Below are 20,299 nucleotides of genomic sequence, written 5' to 3' on the forward strand. Positions count from 1 at the left end.
GAGCAGGCTCGAGGGGACAGATGGCCTACTCCTGCTCCTAGGCGTGATAATAAAGAAACAACTGCTTTTAATTTACCCAACAATTCAGCGGATCTGCGGCTGTTAACTGCTCAGAAATTCCCAGTGTTCTTCTTCCACCAACTGTGCCTTTCTGCAGCTGGGAGACTGCATTTGGTCGGAGACTAATTCAAGCGATTCTCTTTCAGTGGTGCGGGGACGGAACCCTTTCCCCTCCCTCGACATTAGGGCAAGCCTGATGAAACGTAGAGGGATATCCCCTTCCTGAGAACTTCAATAAAATTGGGAATTGATCTCTAGTCTCCTACTATAAAATCCAACAATCCTCTATCAGTGACCAACTTCCCCCACCTGCAGTATTGTCTGTTTTAAAGTGAATTTATAAACATGGGAACAGTTGAGATCATTCAGCCTTTCAAACCTGTTCCATTATTAAGTTAGATTTGGCTGATCTATCCTTCCACTCTGTTTACTGACCTGGGTTCCGCACACCATCAACTTTACCGACGAATTTGAAATTTGTAATCAATTAATGGTGATACTTTGCATTCTCGCTTTACATGTTCCATTGTTGCTCACCAGCATCTCAAAAGTGAGCATCAAGGTATTCCCTTTAATTTGGTAGCTACATACTTCACATTTACTCAAACAAAGATTAAAGCTAAAATATATACTGTCTGAAATGCCCATGAATTCTTGAAAGTTCTCCAGCGATGAATAGTTTGCATTCAAAAAAATCAAACTAACATAGGAATTCCTCAGCATCCTCACCTCTCCATCTCATTTTGGAAGCATTCAACTTATTTAACCAGCATGCAGTATATGGCATTGACTGTGGAAACTCCTGTTGGAACAGGTTCAGATTCTGCAACATGAGCACTTTACCTCTGGGCTCTTGCGATTCTGTAGAATCCGTTTGTCCGATTCCTTGTTGGCAAAGTACCTGGTACACCCTCGACTCAGATACTAGTGAAGAGATGAATTTAGCACAAGAGAGATAAGTTTTATCATGGTAAATGAACAGCAAAGCAAAACACACACAACCACTATAATACATACAAGGAGGAGGGGTGGAAGAGGAAATCCAGTTGATCTGTCCAATCACCATCAGACTAAGCTTTAGTGCTACCATCTCATTTAAAAAAGCAATCCTTTATTCTTTAACAAAATCCACCATCATCCTACGTCAACCTTACAGCTTATTTTTTTGATTAGTTCAGGTTGCATGGAAAATGTCAACATGCCTTCACTTTTAAGTAACTGTTGACTCAACAATCCAGTGTTCCTGTTAAAGGAGACTAAGTATTGTAAAATAGTGTACTGTCCACAGAATCCTGTTCACCACATTAATATTTTAAGAATTCCACATCTGAAAGGTGGGGGGGGACACAAAAATGCATTGACCGCAAAATGAATGAGGTTTTCAAAAGGGTTTACACAGAATTATCTGCCATATACCATTATCGCAGCTGAATTATTTTAAATAGGCATTAGAAGCAGGTTTTAAAATGTACATTAGAGAATACAGATGGTGGGGAGAGTGAGTTTGGGCTCCCTGACATCTCTGAGACGTCAAATCTCCAACTGATACCATTTACATCCCTTTCAGATTCAGAAGCCCTGGAAACCGCAGTCTGCTTTTCCCTATCGCTGCAGCAAATGACAGCAAGAATGCTCCCATTGGGGAAATAAATCAAGGCCGGCACAGTGGTTAGCACTGCTCCCTCACGCCGCCAGGGACCCAGATTCAATTCTGGCCTTGGGTGACTGTGGAGCTTGCACTTTCTCCCCCTGTCTGTGTGGGTTTCCTCCGGGTGCTCCGGTTTCCTCCCACAGTCCAAAGATTTGCCGATTAGGTGGACTGGCCATGTTAAATCGGCCCTTAGTGTCCAAAAAGATTGGGTGAGGTTACGAAGATGGAGCCGGGGAGTGGGCCTAGGTACAGATGGGGCAAATTGAGATACGATGGGCCAAATGACCTCTTTCTGCACTTCAGGGATTCTATGAATCCACCATATCAGCTAAGGTGGAAGGCAAGGGGATAGGGATTTGCTAAAAAAAGTACTTCTAAGGATTAATTTCTCTCAAATGTTGTTTGGACATCTGAATCACTCCACAAATATTGGCCAGAAATTTAGATGAGCTTTTTGTAGAATCTTCGAACTTACAGCAGAGAAACACTTTCCTGCTCATGAAACCCATGACAGTGATTCTCTCCAGAGAGAATCCCACTCTCTGGCTTGGTACCTATATTTTCCAAGAAACATTTTAAAGCATGTATCTAATTCTTAATTTAAAAGAATTCAGCTCAAATAATGATTTGTGGCAGAGAATTCTGTCTTCTGTGTAATTCGATTTGAAACCTCCTTTTCTTTTTGTAATCATCTTAAAGTTGTTTTGCTCTGACCCTCCTTTCTTTCCAGATGTGATGGTTGGAAGGCTATGCTTATTGTGTTGCATCTCATCCATTCAAGATAATTTTCCAAGTACAGCAGACAGAGTACCCTATCAGTGCCAGTGTCACAAGTTAGACAAATGGAAACAACATTTCAACATCTGCAGAACTGTCCTTGAGAGCGCTCTGATCTCTTAAAGAGTTCTTCAAAAAACTCAAGTGTGGCAAAAAGCCCACGATAAGCTTTCTTAACCGGACCAGAAAAATTAAAAAACAACCAATCCAGAAAGGTTTCTATACTTAACCTTCATCAGTGGAAGTCTTAAAAAGAATCGCTCTGATTGTAGGTTGGACATTTATTTTTAAACCTGCTCTTTTGATGAATATTTGACAATCTGAAATTTGGCAGGTTCAGTGCAAGTTACACTAAACAAATACACACCCTATTAAAAAATGCTGCTTTCATAAAACATGTGTCAATGGACACCTTACTGCACAACAGAATATATACTTGCGAATTTAGTTTCTTGAAACTCCAATAAACTGTTGAAGAAAAATGGTAATAAGGTGTCGTCCCCATGAGTATCCATGCTAAATCTAAAGAGATATAGTTATGTACACTTGATACAAGATGCATTATAAATAATGGACTGTCCGATCACCTATCGGCTAGGGTTTCTTTGCAGACTGAAACTTCGCTGTCACTCCAAATTATCTTTTGACAAACTGCATTTCAGTTTCATCTGCAAGTGAACAGGTCCAAATTAAGAAACTGAAAGATATGGAAGTCCTTTATCATCAATGAAATACTGTTGAATTGTGCACTCAAACAGAACACTTCCCCTTAACTGCACAAGGTGAATACTTGAACAATTAGAAATATTATTCACATGTAAATTTGTAACCAATTTGAATACTGAAAAGGTACATATGCAACAAGGTAGAAAATGGACATAAAAAGTACATTGAAAGTTGTCTTGTCACTTGCAGTCTGAAGAGGCAGTCTCAAGAATCATTGGAACTTTAGCTCTCTGGAATGAGAGCAAACATTCCCCCACTACCCTAGATCCTGGAGGGAGACAGACTACTCCACCCCCCCCCCCCCCCCCGCCCGCCCCCCACCACCACCCTTCCACTCCCAGGATAGAATGAGGCTCCTACTCACCTAGCCTGTCCCTGAATGGAGCAAGGCCTCGCTTCCCCTTCCCCATTATCATAGGGCAGAACATTAATATAAGTGACAAACAACGTATGTCAAAAGTGATAAATTTTCTTTATTCAAAGGGTTACAACATCTACTGTTTTATCTGGTTTGTACCTACTGCTACCTGTGTTATTGAGCTACAGTTACAAAGAGTACCTACCAAAGAGTACCTACAAAACAGCCCAGGCCTAGCTTGTCTTCGTTGCTTCTCAGAGTTACATCTGCATCAAGACAGGCTAGGCTTTAAGAGGCCATGTTTGTAGCAATACCTAACTGTGGGGTCTGCGACGGCAGGTAGAATCTGCAAGAATTAGGCAAATAGAATTCACTCTGATCTCTGTTGTCCACATGGTGAGTGGTTGCCACACTTTATGACAAGAAGACATCAATAAAGACAGACCACAGATGTGAGGTTTACTGCCAATCACCACTTAGGGGCAAAACGAGGTTTGTGTCTTGAGCAAGAAATGGGCAGCACAGTCCATGTTAAAGGAAATCAAACCGGTGATACTCTGAACCAAAGTATTTCCTTGATAAATGACTACACTCTCTCATCTTCTAGAAAGAGGTGAGAAGAAGGGTCTGGCACAATGATCTTTTGATCCTTCACCCGGCTGAACACTTCCACAAGATAAAAATTGGACCAAATAATATTGAAAATCCAAAACCGAAAGAGAAAACTAGCTGGCAATACACATCAGGATGGTTGGCATCTTCAGGTGAGGCTTTGTACCCCCTCCAGCATTTACTGACTTTAATTTTGTAAGTTTCTTAAAGGTTGGAACATAAATATAGCCAGTTCTTAACCCATTATAATAGCCATAACCAAGTAAATACAACATGCCAATCTGTAATAGGTGGGGTTAAAATGTTGAGTCTTAACCTTCCCGAACGAATCTGTGTAAAACACAGGATTGTTTGTTTTATTACCGGATTTACTAAGTAGGGAATCAAACTGAAGATCTTGTCCAATTCTCAGAGTTTGGAACAGCTACAATATTTACAAAACAACTGGCATGTGAGAAGGACAAAGAACAAACAATTCCTTAGCTATACTCATGGGGAATTGTTCAGTATCTGAATCAGTTACAAATAAAAATCTTCCTCGACAAGGGAATCTGGTTTGCTGAACCATCCCAACATTGCCCTCCAGTGCTAAGGAAATCATACTTCAGTTCACAGTATCACAGCACCCATCACCAACACAATGATTCTTTTGGCGGGGGCGGGAGGAGGTAAGAGGGGAGAAGGTTGAAGACAAAGGCTTTATTTTTCTGCTTTTAAGTCAACTTTTAATTGAAGAATATAGATCATTTGTAACCTGAGCACCATGACTTACCATTACCATAGCAATTCTTGCAGCAATAAAAACATTAATGAAACCCATACATTTGTTGTTACAATCTACATTATAGAATTGGAACACTTCAAAGGCAGAGGTGCCCTCTCCATAAAATGTGACTGGATTAAACAAGGAATTACTGTCAGGATACCTACAACGTCAACCCATGTCTAATCAAACTTCTAAAGCATTTGGAGGTCCCCCGAATACTTATCTGCTGCATGCATTGATTCCTTAAAAACTTCTAGATACAGCTCAAAACAACAATCCCCGGAAGCTGACCTTGCGTCTGGTCGTTAGTCATGCCAGAGCGCCACGAGTTTGTTCTTGGGAAAAGTGTGATGGTGTCAATGTAATGGTTTGGTAACACTCCGATGAAGTGCCTTGAGACATTGTACTTTTGAAGCACGATATGTTAGCGAGCATAGAATCATAGAATTTACAGTGCAGGAGGGAAGCCATTCGGCCCATTGAGTCTGCATCGGCCCTTGTAAAGAGCACCCTACATAAGGCCACACGTCCACCATATCACCATAACCCAGTAACCCCACCTAACCTTTTTGGACACGAAGGGCAATTTAGCATGGCCAATCCACCTAACCTGCACATCTTTGGAGTTTGGGAGGAAACCGGAGCACCAGGAGGAAACCGACGCAGAAGCAGACACAGGGAGAACATGCAGACTCCGCACAGACAGTGACCCAAGCTGGGAATCGATCCTGGAACCCTGGAGCTGTGAAGCAACAGTGCTATCATGCGGCCCGGTACATGCTAAAGTCTCAGGGGAGGGGCGAAACGCATTAACCACTTAACAGTCAACGGACATTCTCTCCAAGGACTTCCACATGGTTAGTGTGGGTCAAAGTGACATGTCTTCAAAAGATGATAATTTGAGCCACCATCTACCCATCTCCAGTCCCCATTGTTTTAATATTTTACAAAAAGAGCAGTTCCTCAGTAACATCTTGCCCTGTAAGACGTCAACCACATTCATGTATAAAACTGGATGTAAGTGACACCTGAGGGTCCTGATGTGTAGCCTTTTCAGACAAGTACTCCAAGTTCCATAAATAGCAGTGTAACAATTTAGTTATGTACAGGTGGCAACCTTGATCTAGTGGAATTAAGTCAATGCCTTAACTTAAATTAATGCTATGAAAAATGACACCCCAAACAATAGACAAAAATCTACCCTCGACTGATATTTGAGAGACCACCCCTCCCCCCTCCCTTGCAAATTTTTTGTGTGGTAGTATTCCGTTTTGGTATTGACAGTTTGTGCTGTACAATAATTAAATTGATCAATAATCTGTAGGATATACAGTTTGTTTCCCACTTAGGAATAATTCCTACAACTCTCCAGTCCACACATTCCAAACTGAAGATGGAGAGAGTCTAAATCAAGTTGCCACCTACTCCATTCTTCCACCCCTGGCATCTAAACACGCAGCTGCACCCAATGAATCAAAATGAAGAGAGCACTGAGTGCTACAGATAACATCACACAGCGTGTCATAGGTCTATACCAAAAAAGAGAGAGTGGTATAGGTTCAAGCAACTGTGAACCCAGTATCAACATTGAAATAATCTGCCAATAGATAAGTAAAGGGACCGAGGAACTGAGTGAGAGGGCGGTGAGGCACGATCGAGACATGAGAGAGGAGGAGAGGCGTGCCCGAGACAAGAGAGAGGGGAAGAGGCACGCCCGAGACAAGAGAGGGGGGGGGAGAGACGCACCCGAGACAAGAGAGGGGTGGAGGGGGGAGAGGCGCGTCCGAGACAAGAGAGGGGGGGAGGGGGGGAGAGGTGCGCGAGATGCAAGAGAGTGTGGGGCGCGAGAGAGACAAGAGAGTGGGGGGCGCGAGAGAGACAAGAGAGCGGGGGGCGCGAGAGAGACAAGAGAGCGGGGGGGCGCGAGAGAGACAAGAGAGCGGGGGGCGCGAGAGAGACAAGAGAGCGGGGGGCGCGAGAGAGACAAGAGAGCGGGGGGCGCGAGAGAGACTAGAGAGCGGGGGGCGCGATAGAGACAAGAGAGCGGGGGTGCGAGAGAGACAAGAGAGCGGGGGGCGCTAGAGAGACAAGAGAGCGGGGGGCGCGAGAGAGACAAGAGAGCGGGGGGCGCGAGAGAGACAAGAGAGCGGGGGGCGCGAGAGAGACAAGAGAGCGGGGGGCGCGAGAGAGACAAGAGAGCGGGGGGGCGCGAGAGAGACAAGAGAGCGGGGGGCGCGAGAGAGAGACAAGAGAGCGGGGGGCGCGAGAGAGACAAGAGAGCGGGGGGCGCGAGAGAGACAAGAGAGCGGGGGGCGCGAGAGAGACAAGAGAGCGGGGGGCGAGAGAGAAGAGCGGGGGGCGCGAGAGAGACAAGAGAGCGGGGGGGCGCGAGAGAGACAAGAGAGCGGGGGGCGCGAGAGAGACAAGAGAGCGGGGGGCGCGAGAGAGACAAGAGAGCGGGGGGCGCGAGAGAGACAAGCGAGCGGGGGGCGCGAGAGAGACAAGCGAGCGGGGGGCGCGAGAGAGACAAGAGAGCAGTGGGCGCGAGAGAGACAAGTGAGCGGGGAAGGACAGAGTGACAGGTGGGGGCATGCTGGAGAATGTGGCCAGACGAGAGAAAGAATGCAGGGGAACCTGAACGCCAGTGAAAGACAAATAGTAGCAAAGAATACAAGATAGAAGAAAAAGGATGCGAGAGTGGGTGGAAAAAGAATATTTGAAGCGAACGAGAGTGAGAGAGAGAAAAGATTGTGGAGAGAGAGAGAGAGACTTGAAGAACTATGGCATAGAACTCACCCGGAAATTATCAGGGGAGGTCAAGTGAAACTTTTGCCTAATCTCTTCAGGAGCACCTGCGCACAGCCTATAAAAGATATGGTAATTTCTTTCTTCTGTGCTCTGCGTACAGATTCGTGATTTTTCCAACAGGTAATGAGATACAAATCCTCCTACGACAGCATTCTGCATGAGGGAAGGAAAAAAAAAATACAAGGAGATGTTTTGGGAACTGGTGTGCCATGTCATGGTTAGAATTTTATAAAAATTGTTTAAGGTACCTTCTCGTTGAAATGGATCTCTACAAATTTTCCAAATCGACTACTATTGTTATTTCTTACAGTTTTTGCATTTCCAAAGGCCTCAAGTAAGGGATTTGCTGTTTTGGAAATAAATGAAGAAAATAAGTCTTCTCCGATTTGAAGTGTTAAAGAATGGTGCAACACAGAAGAATATCAGCCCATCCAGCCTGAGCTAAGGTGGATAAAAAACAAATCTCTTGCCATGTTTCAATTGTGTACTATAGCCAGTTTCATTGTAAATTAATTGGTTTGAATATGAAGGATATGCTTACAATGCCCGTGGACCTAAGAAAATTTGTGCAATATGAAGAGTCCTCCTCCTGGACCAATGCAATAAACAAAATGATTTTGACCAGGGTGTGCCCAGTTTTGTTGCACAAATGGAATCTGGGAGCAGCGCAATACATCACAAGTGTTTTAGGGTGTGACTCGCATTTCAAATTCCCCATATGTTTTAATGCTAAGTTAGCCAATTTCACCCAGAATGCTCAGATATCATTTGCACAAACAGAACAATCTACCCCATGTACTTAATTTGCGTCCAATCTCAATTTTTCTTCTTTGTTACAAGTCACATATACAGCTTGTTGCTATTTTTCAATAGCACACAGGCAAATTAATATTTCACGGAAACAGTGTACCTTCTACAATCCTTTCATCAATGTCTTGACCTGTTCCATATGATTCAGTTAAGTACCTGCAGAATGCAACCAGGGAAGAAAGTAAGTTACTGCTTTCCTGTAAAATCTGAAATATGTCAAATATACAATAGAGGTGGATAGTTCCTGTAAGCATTCAGCAAAACCCTAGGCTCTAATTGTTGTGAATAGAAAGAGGTGCCCGCAGGAAAGTGGGGGGGGCGGGGGGAGAGAGAGAATTGTGAGGGAGGCACTGATGGGTGTGCGAGGGGACGGGTGCCAAGAGGGTTGAGAGCAGAGGGGGGAGCCTCCATAGAGGTTTGCGAGGGAAGGGGGGGGGGCAGTATTGCAGGGGTGAGAGAAACAAGAAAGAAAGAGGAAGAGAGAGAAATCATTTAGTAAGGTCTGCTTTAAGATTTGCACTTACCGAAGAACAAACTTTGTATTTTCTGTTTTACCAGCACCTGATTCCCCTGATACAATGATGGACTGGCTTAATTTATGCACCTTCATGTCACGGTAGGCTTTATCAGCTGAGAGTTGGGATTAAAGAGAGTTAAACACATGTAACAATATAATTTCAAGAAATCAGAGATGACCAGTTCAACACAAGTTTTCCAATTCCACAGAGCAAAGCAATATCACACTTTAATGAATGACTTCCATTATTTATGTAAAAATTCAGATTGCGCATGATTCATTCCAAGAATAATTAACTGTCAAAGTCTAATTTTAATGGCTAGTCCCAAAATGATTATTTTTTTGGCAAAATTGCCATACTGTAATGCATAATTGCCACACTGCAATGCAATGTGCTCTCTCTCACTGCAGCAAAGAAGTTCAGTTCTGTAAACCTTATTTTAAGTTGATGGCCCCTGCAATAAAATTATTGATGATTATTTTGGTCATGGATATCATTTGGGGGAGTTCCCAGAATTAAAACTTGATGGATCTAACTGCATGTTCACACAGGATAAGACGAGGAGAGATGCAAAGGCACAACCATTAGCACCAATGCTGCTGCTGTACTGCAAACGCACCAAGTATTTTGGCCGTTCTTCCGGAGTAAAAAATGCTACACTGGATTTTTTCTTTTAAGACTTTGGAAGGTGAGCACTATAGAATTATCCTGGATGTGGCGATGGTACGCAAGTGGGTAATAGAGGGGGAGGGGGCGGCATGGAAGAGGTTGGAGATGGCGTCCTGTGTGGGCACGAGCCTGGGGGCGCTGGTGACGGCACCGCTGCCGCTCCCTCCGACGAGGTACACTACGAGCCCAGTGGTGGCGGCGACCCTCAAAATCTGGGGGCAATGGAGATGCCACAGGGGGGAGGTGGGAGAACCATCGGTACAGGGCAGGTATTAGGAGGATGGGGAACCTGGTCATTGACGGGAAGTTTGCGAGCCTTAGGGAGCTGGAGGAGAAATTTGGGCTCCCCCTGGAAATGCCTTCAGATACATGCGTTCGTTCGGCGTCAGGTGGTGGAGTTTCCGCTGCTGCTGGCGCGCAGGGTCCAGGACAGGGGGCTTTCGGGGATATGGGTTGGAGAGGGAAGTGTCTCGGCAACTTATAAGGTGATGCAGGAGGACGAGGCCTCGGCGGAGGAGCTAAAAGGTAAGTGGGAGGAGGAGCTGGGGGAGGAGATCGACAAGAGTATGTGGACGGATGCCATGGGAAGGGTAAACTCTTCCTCCTCTTGCACGAGGCTCGGCCTGATACAATTTAAGGTGCTGCACAGGGCGCACATGACCGGGGCAAGGCTGAGTCGGTTTTTTGGGAGTGAGGACAGATGTGTGAGGTGTTCAGGGAGCCCAGCAAACCACACCCACATGTTCTGGGCATGCCCAGCGTTGGAGGAGTTCTGGAAGGGCGCAGCGAGGACGGTGTCAAGGGTAGCGAATTCCAGAGTTAAGCCAAGCTGGGAGCTCGCAATATTTGGGGTGTCAGATGAGCCAGGAGTGCAGGAGGCGAAAGAGGCCGGTATCCTGGCCTTTGCGTCCCTGGTAGCCCGGCAAAGGATTCTGTTTCAGTGGAAGGATGCGAGGCCCCCCCAAGCGTAAAATCCTGGATTAACGACATAGCAGGGTTTATTAAACTGGAGAGGGTGAAATTTGTCTTAAGGGGATCTGTGCAAGGGTTCTTCAGGCGGTGGCAGCCGTTCCTAGACTTCCTGGCAGAGCGTTAGGAGATGGTCAGCAGCAGCAGCAACCCGAAAGGGGGGGTGGGGGTAATATTCGTGTTTGGTTGGGGATTTACTATTGTTTACTGGTTAACATTTATTTGGTTATTTATGCACTTTTGTTCTTGTTGTTTTATTATTTGTGTAATGGGGCGGGGGGGGGGTTCTATTTTTCCTTTCTGTTATTTATAATATGTGAACATTTTGAATAAAAGTTATTTTTTTTTTAAAAAAGATTTATCCTGGACTGGTCCATTCAACATTCACAATAAAATATATACTCAAAGCAAATTGTGAAGTAACAGTGTTCAGACAGATACTGCAGTGATTGTCATATTATGTTCCATGTATATTTAAGTATCTATTTTTAAAGGGATGACATTTTATGGCAGTACAACATTGTGAGACACCAGTAAGTCATTGGATCGCCGTCATTGGATCGCCATCTCACGATCCCCATGGTGTAAGTTCCTGTGTCATTAGGGGAGGTACCAAATGGAGAGAAAAGGCTCAACAAACATCTTTCTCAAAGGGAGAAAAGGAAAACCAGGGGAAAGGTTATTCTCAAATGACCTTTCAATTACAAGCCAAGCCATGGACACCAAGCAGAGGCTTCTGATTCCTTTATCCACCAACAGTTTTTGTGGGAGTTAGAAGGACTGCAAAAATATTGTATCCTTTTAGGTTACATAATAGTGTTGTTCTTTAAAACTTACGTGAAAGCAAAGTATGAAAAGGAAACTTGCCTCAACAAATAGCACAAGTTGTGGGTTTAGATATAATGTCAATATGTGATCAGGTGATACACAAAAACACTCACCAATAGCATAGACATGTGGTGGCAGAGTACCCAAGGACTTCCCTTTGTACTTCTTAATGGACTCTGAGGAGTACAATTTAGGTATGTCGAAGTATGGGTTCACTGCTATAAGGATATTGGCTACGCAAGTCTGCAAAGGAAACATAGAATAAGGCACATGTACTATGTTGAAAATTCATAAGCATTTGGTTTACAGCTTACAGAATTCAATGAATCCAGCTTTGTCAAAAACCCATGTTAAAATTCCTACAAGATATGATTTAGTCATTCTTGAGATGGAGATTCAAAGTTCCAAAGAAAATACTAAAATTAATTTTTGTTTCCAAAGGAAAATGCCTGCCACTTGGCTGAATCATATCTTATCAATATTATGACAGGAAATATCTCAGAGCTTTCTGGAATCTTTCAATCTCACAAAAGCCACCGCTCTCCCATCCTCGTTTGCTACCATGTTACGCTGCCTGTAAAAATGCCCAGGTGATAAACAGTTTGTCCAGAGCCCACCCCCACTTCAAAGCCGGCACAGATGTGATGGGCCAAATGGACTCCTATTGTGTCAAAACATTCATGTTGCTAACAATGTGCAAATCGAGCAGCAAGATCAAGAGAAGAAACAAAATACAGCTACAAATTTCCAGAACTTGATCAATTCACACTGCACCACTGTTTGTTTCACACAAATGTCATCTTTCCCTTAGCCCCCGTTATTCTTCAAAAAATTCTCTACATATTAATCAGACATTTCACTACAGAAAATTACAGTCCATAATAATGATTTTTCTTTAATTCAGCTTCCATTGCCATCTCATTGATTAAAGGGAGACACACTGTGGATCCTGTCACTAAGGTTGCAGTTGACCTGTTGCCCAACACCTATCATCAGCTTGCACTCAAGCAAGATGCGGCACAAATTAAATTTGAGTTCGAGGGTGCAGGAGGAATGCTGCAATAAAAGGAGTGAGAGGTGACAGTCAGCAGGACCGGGATTTAAAAAGAGCAGGAGCTAAGAGTCAGAGCGGAGATTTACAAAGAGCGGGGGCCGAGAGTCAGAGCGGAGATTTAAAAAGAGCGGGAGCTGAGAGTCAGAGTGGGAGCGGAGAGTCAGAGCGGAGATTTAAAAAGAGCGGGTGGTGCCAGGGACACCTCTAGGCTGCGGGCTGAGTTTGAAAAACAATCCAGGAGACTTCAGAGGATATGGGTAAATTCATTGACTTGTAAGTAACTGCTACTTTGCATTACCTATTCTAAATTGCTTTCAGATTAAAAGTAAAAAGTGTTTCACAGATTACAAAATCTAAAAAACAGCTGGAAATTTAATAAAAACAAATTAAAAACTAATGCAATAAAACAGAGGGATAGACAGAAAGGTAAAGGAGGTGGTGTCCCTTTGCTGGTAAAGGATGTGATCAGTGCTTTAGTGAAAAATGATATAGGCACTGGAGATCAAGACGTCGAATCAGTTGGAGTAGAAATAAGAAATAGCAAAGGAAACAAGCCCCTGGTGAGAGTAATCTATAGTTGCCCAAAGAGTAGTTTGCCAAAGAGTAGCTGCACAGTGGGGCACAGTATAAGCCAGGCAATATTGGACACTTGTAAGAAAGGTACGACAATAACCATGGGTGATTTTATCATGCATATAAACCGGATTAATGAAATTGGCAAGAGCAGCCACGAGGGAAAGTTCATTGAATGTGTTGGAGATTGTTTCTTGGGGCAATATTTTGTCAAACCAATCAACAAGCAGTGTATTCTGTATTTCGCATTGTGTAATGACGAGGGATTAATTAATGACCTCATAGTAAAGGACCCTCTAGGGAACAGTGATCAGTTTTAGGGCGAGAAACTGGAGACCCACTTTCACGTCCTGGAGTTTAACAAAGGCAATTACGTCGTTATGAGGACAGATTTGGCCCTAGTAGACTGGGCGGGAAGACTAAAAGGAATGACAATTGATGAACAGTGGCAGTAGTTTAAGGAGATATTCATTTCAGCCCAACTAAAATATATTCAAGAGAGGAAGAAAGATTGTAAGAGGAGGAAAAAATATCCATGGCTGAATAAGGAAGATAAAGATAACAAAGTCAAAAACAAAGATATACAATATTGCAATGGTCAATGGCAGGCTGGAAAACCTTTAAAGATCAACAAAGGTTACTAAAAAAAAGTCATAAAAAGTGCAAGGTAAATTCAGAAAACTTGCACAAAATATAAAAAAGGATAGCAAAAGCTGGGACTGGATTTGAATTTGTCATGTGTCACCGAGGTACAGTGAAAAGTACTGTTCTGCGAACAGTCCAGACAGATGGTTGCATACATGAAAGGACATGCGATACACAATGTAAATACATAGACATAGGATTAAGCAGACAGAGTTTAGTACTACTCAGTAGAGAAAATTCATGAAGAGATCAGTTTGGTCCTTAAGAGAGTCATTAAGGAGTCTGGTAATAGCGGGAAAGAAGCTGTTTTTGAATCTGTTAGTGAATGTTCTCAGACTTTTGTATCTCCTGCCGATGGAAGAGGTTTGAAGAGAGAATAACCTAGGGTGGGATTCTCCAACCCTCCTGGTGTGGGGGCGCAGAAAAGCCATTCACGCCGGAAATCCAGCGGCACGACGCTTCCGTGATTCTCCGCGGACCCGCAAGTCGCGCGCACGAGCGGTCAACATGGCGCCGATTGGGGGCCGTTAGAACAGGCCCCCGCAGCGATTCTCCACGGTCAACCTGCCGAACTCCCGCCAGTGTGGTTTGCATCTGGTACCAGCCAGCAGGAGCCCGGTCCCGCGGCCGCGGTGATGGTCCTGTTGGGGGGGCGGGAGGTATCTGACTCCAAGGGGGCCTCAGGTGGCCAGGCCATCGATTGGGGGCCACCAATCGGCGGACCTTCGCAATCGGTGGGGGACCTACCTTACTCCGGGCGGGTTTGCTGTGGGGCTCCGGCATGTTGGCGGCGTCCACACCGAGGTGGCAACCATGCACATGCATGGGCGCGCAGTCTGAAAAGCAGGACCCCGCCGGCAGCCAGAGCTGCGGGACGCATATCAAGGCCCTGTTAGCCCCGTGGAAACAGAGAATCAAGCCGGACTTTCGAGGAAAATGTCCAGAATGATTCTCGCCCGTTTTCCGACAGGCGTGAGGACTTATTCCCCAAAGGGAGAATCCGGGCCCTGGAGTTTTGTTAGGAGCTTGGATTGGATTATGGTATTGAAGGCAAAGCTGTGGTCAATGAACAGCAGTCTGAATCAGAATAGGTCCCAGGTTCAATTCCTGGCTTGGGAGTCTACATGTTCTCCCCGTGTCTGCATGGGTTCACTCCGGGTGCTCCGGTACCTCCCACAGTCCAAAGATGTGCAGGTTAGGTAGATTGGCCATGATAAATTGCCCTTGGTGTACAAAACGGTTGGGTGGGAATGCTGGGTTGCAGGGATGGGGTGGAGGTGTGAGCTTAAGTAGGGTGCTCTTTACAAGGGCCAGTTGCAGACGATGGGCCGAATGGCCTCCTTCTGCATTGTAATTCTATGTATAGTAGGCCTTATTGGCGATATGTTCCAGGGATGAGTGTAGGGCAAGGGAGATGGTGTCTGTGATGGACCGGTTGTGGCGGTAATCGAATTGCAGTGGATCAAGGCATTCTGGGAGTATGGAGTTGATGTGGCTTATGAAGTGCCTCAAGGTCACCAGAGGGTAGTTGTTGAGGCATGTTGCTTGGTTCTTCTTTGGTACCGGTATGATAGTTGTCTTCTTGAAGCAAGTGGGAACCTCAGAATGGAGAAAGGACAGGTTAAAGATCTCCGCGAACACACCCGCCAGTCGGTCTGCGCAGGATTTGAGTGCATGACCAAGAACTCCATCAGGACCAGTTGCTTTCCGAGAGTTCACTTTCAAGAAGGCCAATATAACTTTGAATATAGGGGTGTCCAAGGCTGCTGGGGCAGTAGACAACAGCTTGATGGTTTCCTATTCAAACCGAGCATAGAATGCATGGAGTTCATCAGGGAGGGGTGTACTGTTGCCAGGGATTCTTCTCAGCTTTGCTTTGTAGCCATTTATGTTGTTTAAGCCTTGCCACAACTGACGAGAGTTTGTGCCATCAGCATGTGACTCTAGCTTAGTCTGGTATTGCCTCTTGCCATCACTGTTAGTTTCGTGTATAAGTCAGGGCTGCCTGTCTTGAATGCCCCAGACCTGGCTTCAGTAGGGGGTGAATATCTCGGTTAAACCATGGTTTCCCGGTTATGGAACACGCGTACTACCTTCGTTGGCACGCAATCTTCTACACACTTGCTGATGAAGTCTGTGATGGTGGTGTGGCATACTCGTTTAGGTTGGCCGTTGAGTTCTTGAATATGGACCAGCCCACTGACTCCAAGCAGTCAGGTAGAAGGTTTTCCATTGCCTTGGGCCAGCATTGCATGACCTTTTCCGCATTCTCCTGCTGAAGTTTCTGCATGTATGCAGAGAGAAAGAACACCGTCTTGTGGCCCAATTTTCCGAAGTGCGATCGGGGGTAGATCAGTCGGTACCCTTGATGTTTGTATAGTAGTGGTCAAGGATGTTGTCCGTCCTCGTGGGACAGGAGATGTGTTGATGGATTTTTGTCGGTACACTCTTCTGTACGTATATAAAAGGGAAAAGAGCTGCTAAAGTGAATGTTGGTCCCTCAGCAGATGCGACCAGTGAATTAATAGTGGCGAACACAGAAAGAGACACTAAATCAATATTTTGTCTCAGTTTTCACGGTGGAGGTCATGAGTACCATCCCAATAGTAACAGGTAATGCAGAGGTAATAGAAAAGGATGAACTTAGAACAATTATCAATGGGGAAAAAGTACTAAACTATTGGGATTGAAGACAGACAAGTCCCCAGGACCCGATGGCCTACATCCTAGGGACTTAAAGGAAGTGGCAGCGGAGATAGTGGATACATTGGTAACAATATTCCAAAATTCCCTAGATGTGGGAAAGGTTCCAGTAGATTGGAAAAATGCTAATGTCACACCCTTAATTTAAAAGGGAGGGAGGCAGAAAGAAGGAAACCATAGACCAGTCAGTTTAACATCTATCGCTGGGAAATTGTTAGAATCCATTAAGGAAAGCCAAAATGCAATCCATCAGAGCCAGCATGGTTTTATGAAGGGTAAATCATGTTTGGGTAATTGTCCAGAGTTCTTCGAAGATATAACAAGCCAAGTGGATAATTTGGATCCTGTAGATGTAGCATATCTGGACTTCCAGAAGGCATTTGATAAGCTACTACACAAAAGGTCAACATACAAGGTAAGATCACATGGGATTATGGGTAACTTATTAGCTTGTATAGAAGGCTAGCTAACCAACAAAGGGCAAAGAGTCGGGATAAATGGGTCGTTTTCGGCTTGGCAAGATGTAACTGGTGGGCTGCCACAGGGTTCTGCCCTCAGGCCCCAACTATTTACAATCTAACGAAGACTTGGATGTAGATTCCACAGCCAAATTTGCAGGCGACACAAAAATAGGTGGGACAAAGTTACAATGAGGAAAAAATACATTTTCAAATGGATGTAGATAAGGTTAGGCGAGTGGGTCAAATTTGACAGATGGAGTTTAACGTGGATAAGTGTGAGGTCATCCGGACTTCCGGTGGTGGCTATGAAGGAGTAAGTCGCACATTTTGTGGCTCACGCTCGGGTTGGACCTTTGGACCTTTTCCCCCGATTTTCTACCAGACTTGAACTGTAAAACTGAAGACAGAGGCAATTATGTACTGAATTCCCACATTGGTCCATGGAGAGAAGGACTAGAAGTGCTCGTAAAGGCAGAAACAGAAAGACAGAGAAGGCTTGGGCTGAAGCTGCAGCGGGAGACAGCATGGCAGAGGACCGGACCTCTGGCTTGTCGACCCAGCGGTCAACGGAGCAGCTGATGCAAATTATTCAGGAAGGCTTTGCTAAGCAGAAACGGGACTGCTTGGACCCGATAAAAGAGTCGCTTGAGCAGCTGAAGCTTAGATTGGACGCCTAAGATCGAGTGTTGTTACTAGGAAGGGGAGGGGGGGGAAAGAGAGGTTCTGCTGACAAAGGAGGGACTTGGGCCAAGGGACAGAGAGGAGGTTGGGGGCGGAGGCTGGCTTGGGGCGGGCTGGTGGAGGCGCGGGGCATGGGATGCAGGCATGCCCAAAAAAAGGGGACTGATCAGCGAAGGGGGGGGGGGGGGGGGGGGGGGGGGCATTGAGCCCCCCAACTAGGCTGATCACCTGGAATGTTTGAGGGTTAAATGGGCCAGTCAAGAGGGCACGTATGTTCGCGCATCTTAGGGGGCTGTAGGCAGACGTGGTAATGTTGCAGGAGACGCATCTTAGAGTAACTGACCAGATTAGATTGAGGAAAGGCAGGGTCAGTCAGGTCTTTCACTCGGGAATGGATTCAAAGACTAGAGAGGTCGCAACCCTGATCAATAAGCGGGTGGTGTTTGAGACGGGTAGAATAGTTTTGGATGTGAGAGGTCGGTACATTATGGTCGGTGTGAAACTGGAGGGGGTGCAGGTGGTATTAGTAAGATACCGGACCTGGACTTTCACAGGTTGGTCATGGGAGGGGACTTCAACACAGTTGTTGACCCTGGCTTGGACCGGTCAAGCTCGAGAACGGGCAGAGTGCCAGCAGGGCAAAGGAACTAAAAGGGTTCATGGAGCAGATAGGGGGGTGGGGGGTGGATCCATGGAGATTTGGGCAGCCGAGGGTGAAGGAGTTCTCCTTCTACTCACGTGCAGAAAGTGTACTCCAGGATTGATTTCTTCATTTTGATCAGGGCCTTACTGGCGGGGGTGGTGGACACTGGGTACTCGCCGATCACAATCTCAGACCATGCTCTGCACTGGGTTGACATGCAGGTGAGTAGAGACAGTAACCAGCGCCCGCACTGGAGGTTAGATGTGGGACTTTTGGCTGACGAAGGGGTGTGCGAGCGGCTGAGGAAATGTATTCTCTGTGGATGCCAAACTGCTGGCCAAAATTTTGTCCTCCAGATTTGAGTGTGTTCCGGACGTTACTGGGGAGGAGCAGACGGGGTTCGTTAAGGGTCGGCAGTTGGGGCCAATGTAAGAAGGTTGTTAAGTGCGATCATGATGCCCCCGGAAGGTAGGGAGGTGGAGGTAGTGATCGCAATGGATGCAGAAAAGGCTTTTGATCGGGTAAAATGGTATTATCTGTGGGAGGTACTGGGACGGTTCGAATTTGGGCGGGGCTCTATTGACTGGGTCAGGTTGCTGTGTCAGGCTGCTGTGGCAAATGTACGGACAAATAGGACAACATCGGACTATTTTAGACTGCACCGGGGGACGAGACAGGGATGCTCACTCTCCCCACTGTTGTTCGCGCTAGCTATAGAGCCGTTGGCAATTGCTCGGAGAGCCTCAAGGGGCTGGAAGGGGCTGGACCGGTGAGGGTGTGGAGCACAGAGTCTCACTCTATGCAGATGACCTGCTATGTATCGGACTCATTAGAGGGGATGGATGAAATCATGAGGATTCTGGGGGAATTTGGCCGGTTTTCGGGGTATAAGCTCAATATGGGGAGAAGTGAGATGTTTTGAGGTTCAGGCGAAGGGACAGGAGAGGCGATTAGTAGGGGGAAGCTTTAGATACCTAGGCATTCAAGTGGCGCGGGAATGGGACCGGCTGCATAAATTAAATCTGGCCCGGCGAGTAGACCAAATGAAGGACGGTTTTCGAAGATGGGACGCGCTCCCACTGTCATTAGCTGGGAGGGTGCATACGGTGAAGATGACGGTCCTCCAGAGATTTCCCACAAGAAGCTCAGAGTACGTGGAAGGTTTGCTATTCTAAGTCACAGATACTGTTAACATTTTTGGAAGCTGCATTGATTCCAATGCACTTCCACTCTTAACTTTAGGTCCAGCAGTTATTGTTTCAAGTTGCTGTCTAAAAATGTAACAAGTCATATTTCAAGTGAATTTTTCATAGCCATGTCAATTTCTGAATGTCACCTTGAGTTTTAAATGCCACAATTTACAAAGAAAGGGAGCGATGTGATTCAGTGCTGCACTGAGGGAGCGATGTGATTCAGTGCTGCACTGAGGGAGCGATGTGATTCAGTACTGCACTGAGGGAGCGATGTGATTCAGTGCTGCACTGAGGGAGCGATGTGATTCAGTGCTATATTGAGGGAGCGACGTGATTCAGTGCTGCACTGAGGGAGCGATGTGATTCAGTGCTATATTGAGGGAGCGACGTGATTCAGTGCTGCACTGAGGGAGTGATGTGATGCAGTGCTGTATTGAGGGAGCGTCGTGATTCAGTGCTGCACTGAGGGAGTGATGTGATTCAGTGCTATATTGAGGGAGCGACGTGATTCAGTGCTGCACTGAGGGAGTGATGTGATTCAGTGCGAAACTGAGGGAGCGATGTGATTCGGTGCTGCACTGAGGGAGTGATGTGATTCAGTGCTATATTGAGGGAGCGACGTGATTCAGTGCTGCAATGAGGGAGCGATGTGATTCAGTGCTGCACTGAGGGAGCGATGTGATTCAGTGCTATACTGAGGGAGCGATGTGATTCAGTGCTGCACTGAGGGAGTGATGTGATTCAGTGCTATACTGAGGGAGCGATGTGATTCGGTGCTGCACTGAGGGAGTGAT

The 20,299-nt window shown here is 45.8% G+C and overlaps 1 protein-coding gene across 1 annotated transcript in view; it reads right to left on the reverse strand.

The window, feature by feature from the left end:
• myo6a (myosin VIa) overlaps nucleotides 1–20,299 on the reverse strand; it is a 257,553-nt gene that overhangs the window by 89,445 nt on the left and 147,809 nt on the right. Inside the window, 6 exon segments of the mRNA XM_038802906.1 lie at nucleotides 904–984; nucleotides 7,747–7,911; nucleotides 8,007–8,104; nucleotides 8,669–8,724; nucleotides 9,093–9,198; nucleotides 11,666–11,795. Coding sequence (XP_038658834.1) covers nucleotides 904–984; nucleotides 7,747–7,911; nucleotides 8,007–8,104; nucleotides 8,669–8,724; nucleotides 9,093–9,198; nucleotides 11,666–11,795 — 636 coding nt within the window.

Source organism: Scyliorhinus canicula, chromosome 1 (assembly GCF_902713615.1).
Source record: "Scyliorhinus canicula chromosome 1, sScyCan1.1, whole genome shotgun sequence".
NCBI classification, from domain to species: Eukaryota; Metazoa; Chordata; class Chondrichthyes; order Carcharhiniformes; family Scyliorhinidae; genus Scyliorhinus; species Scyliorhinus canicula.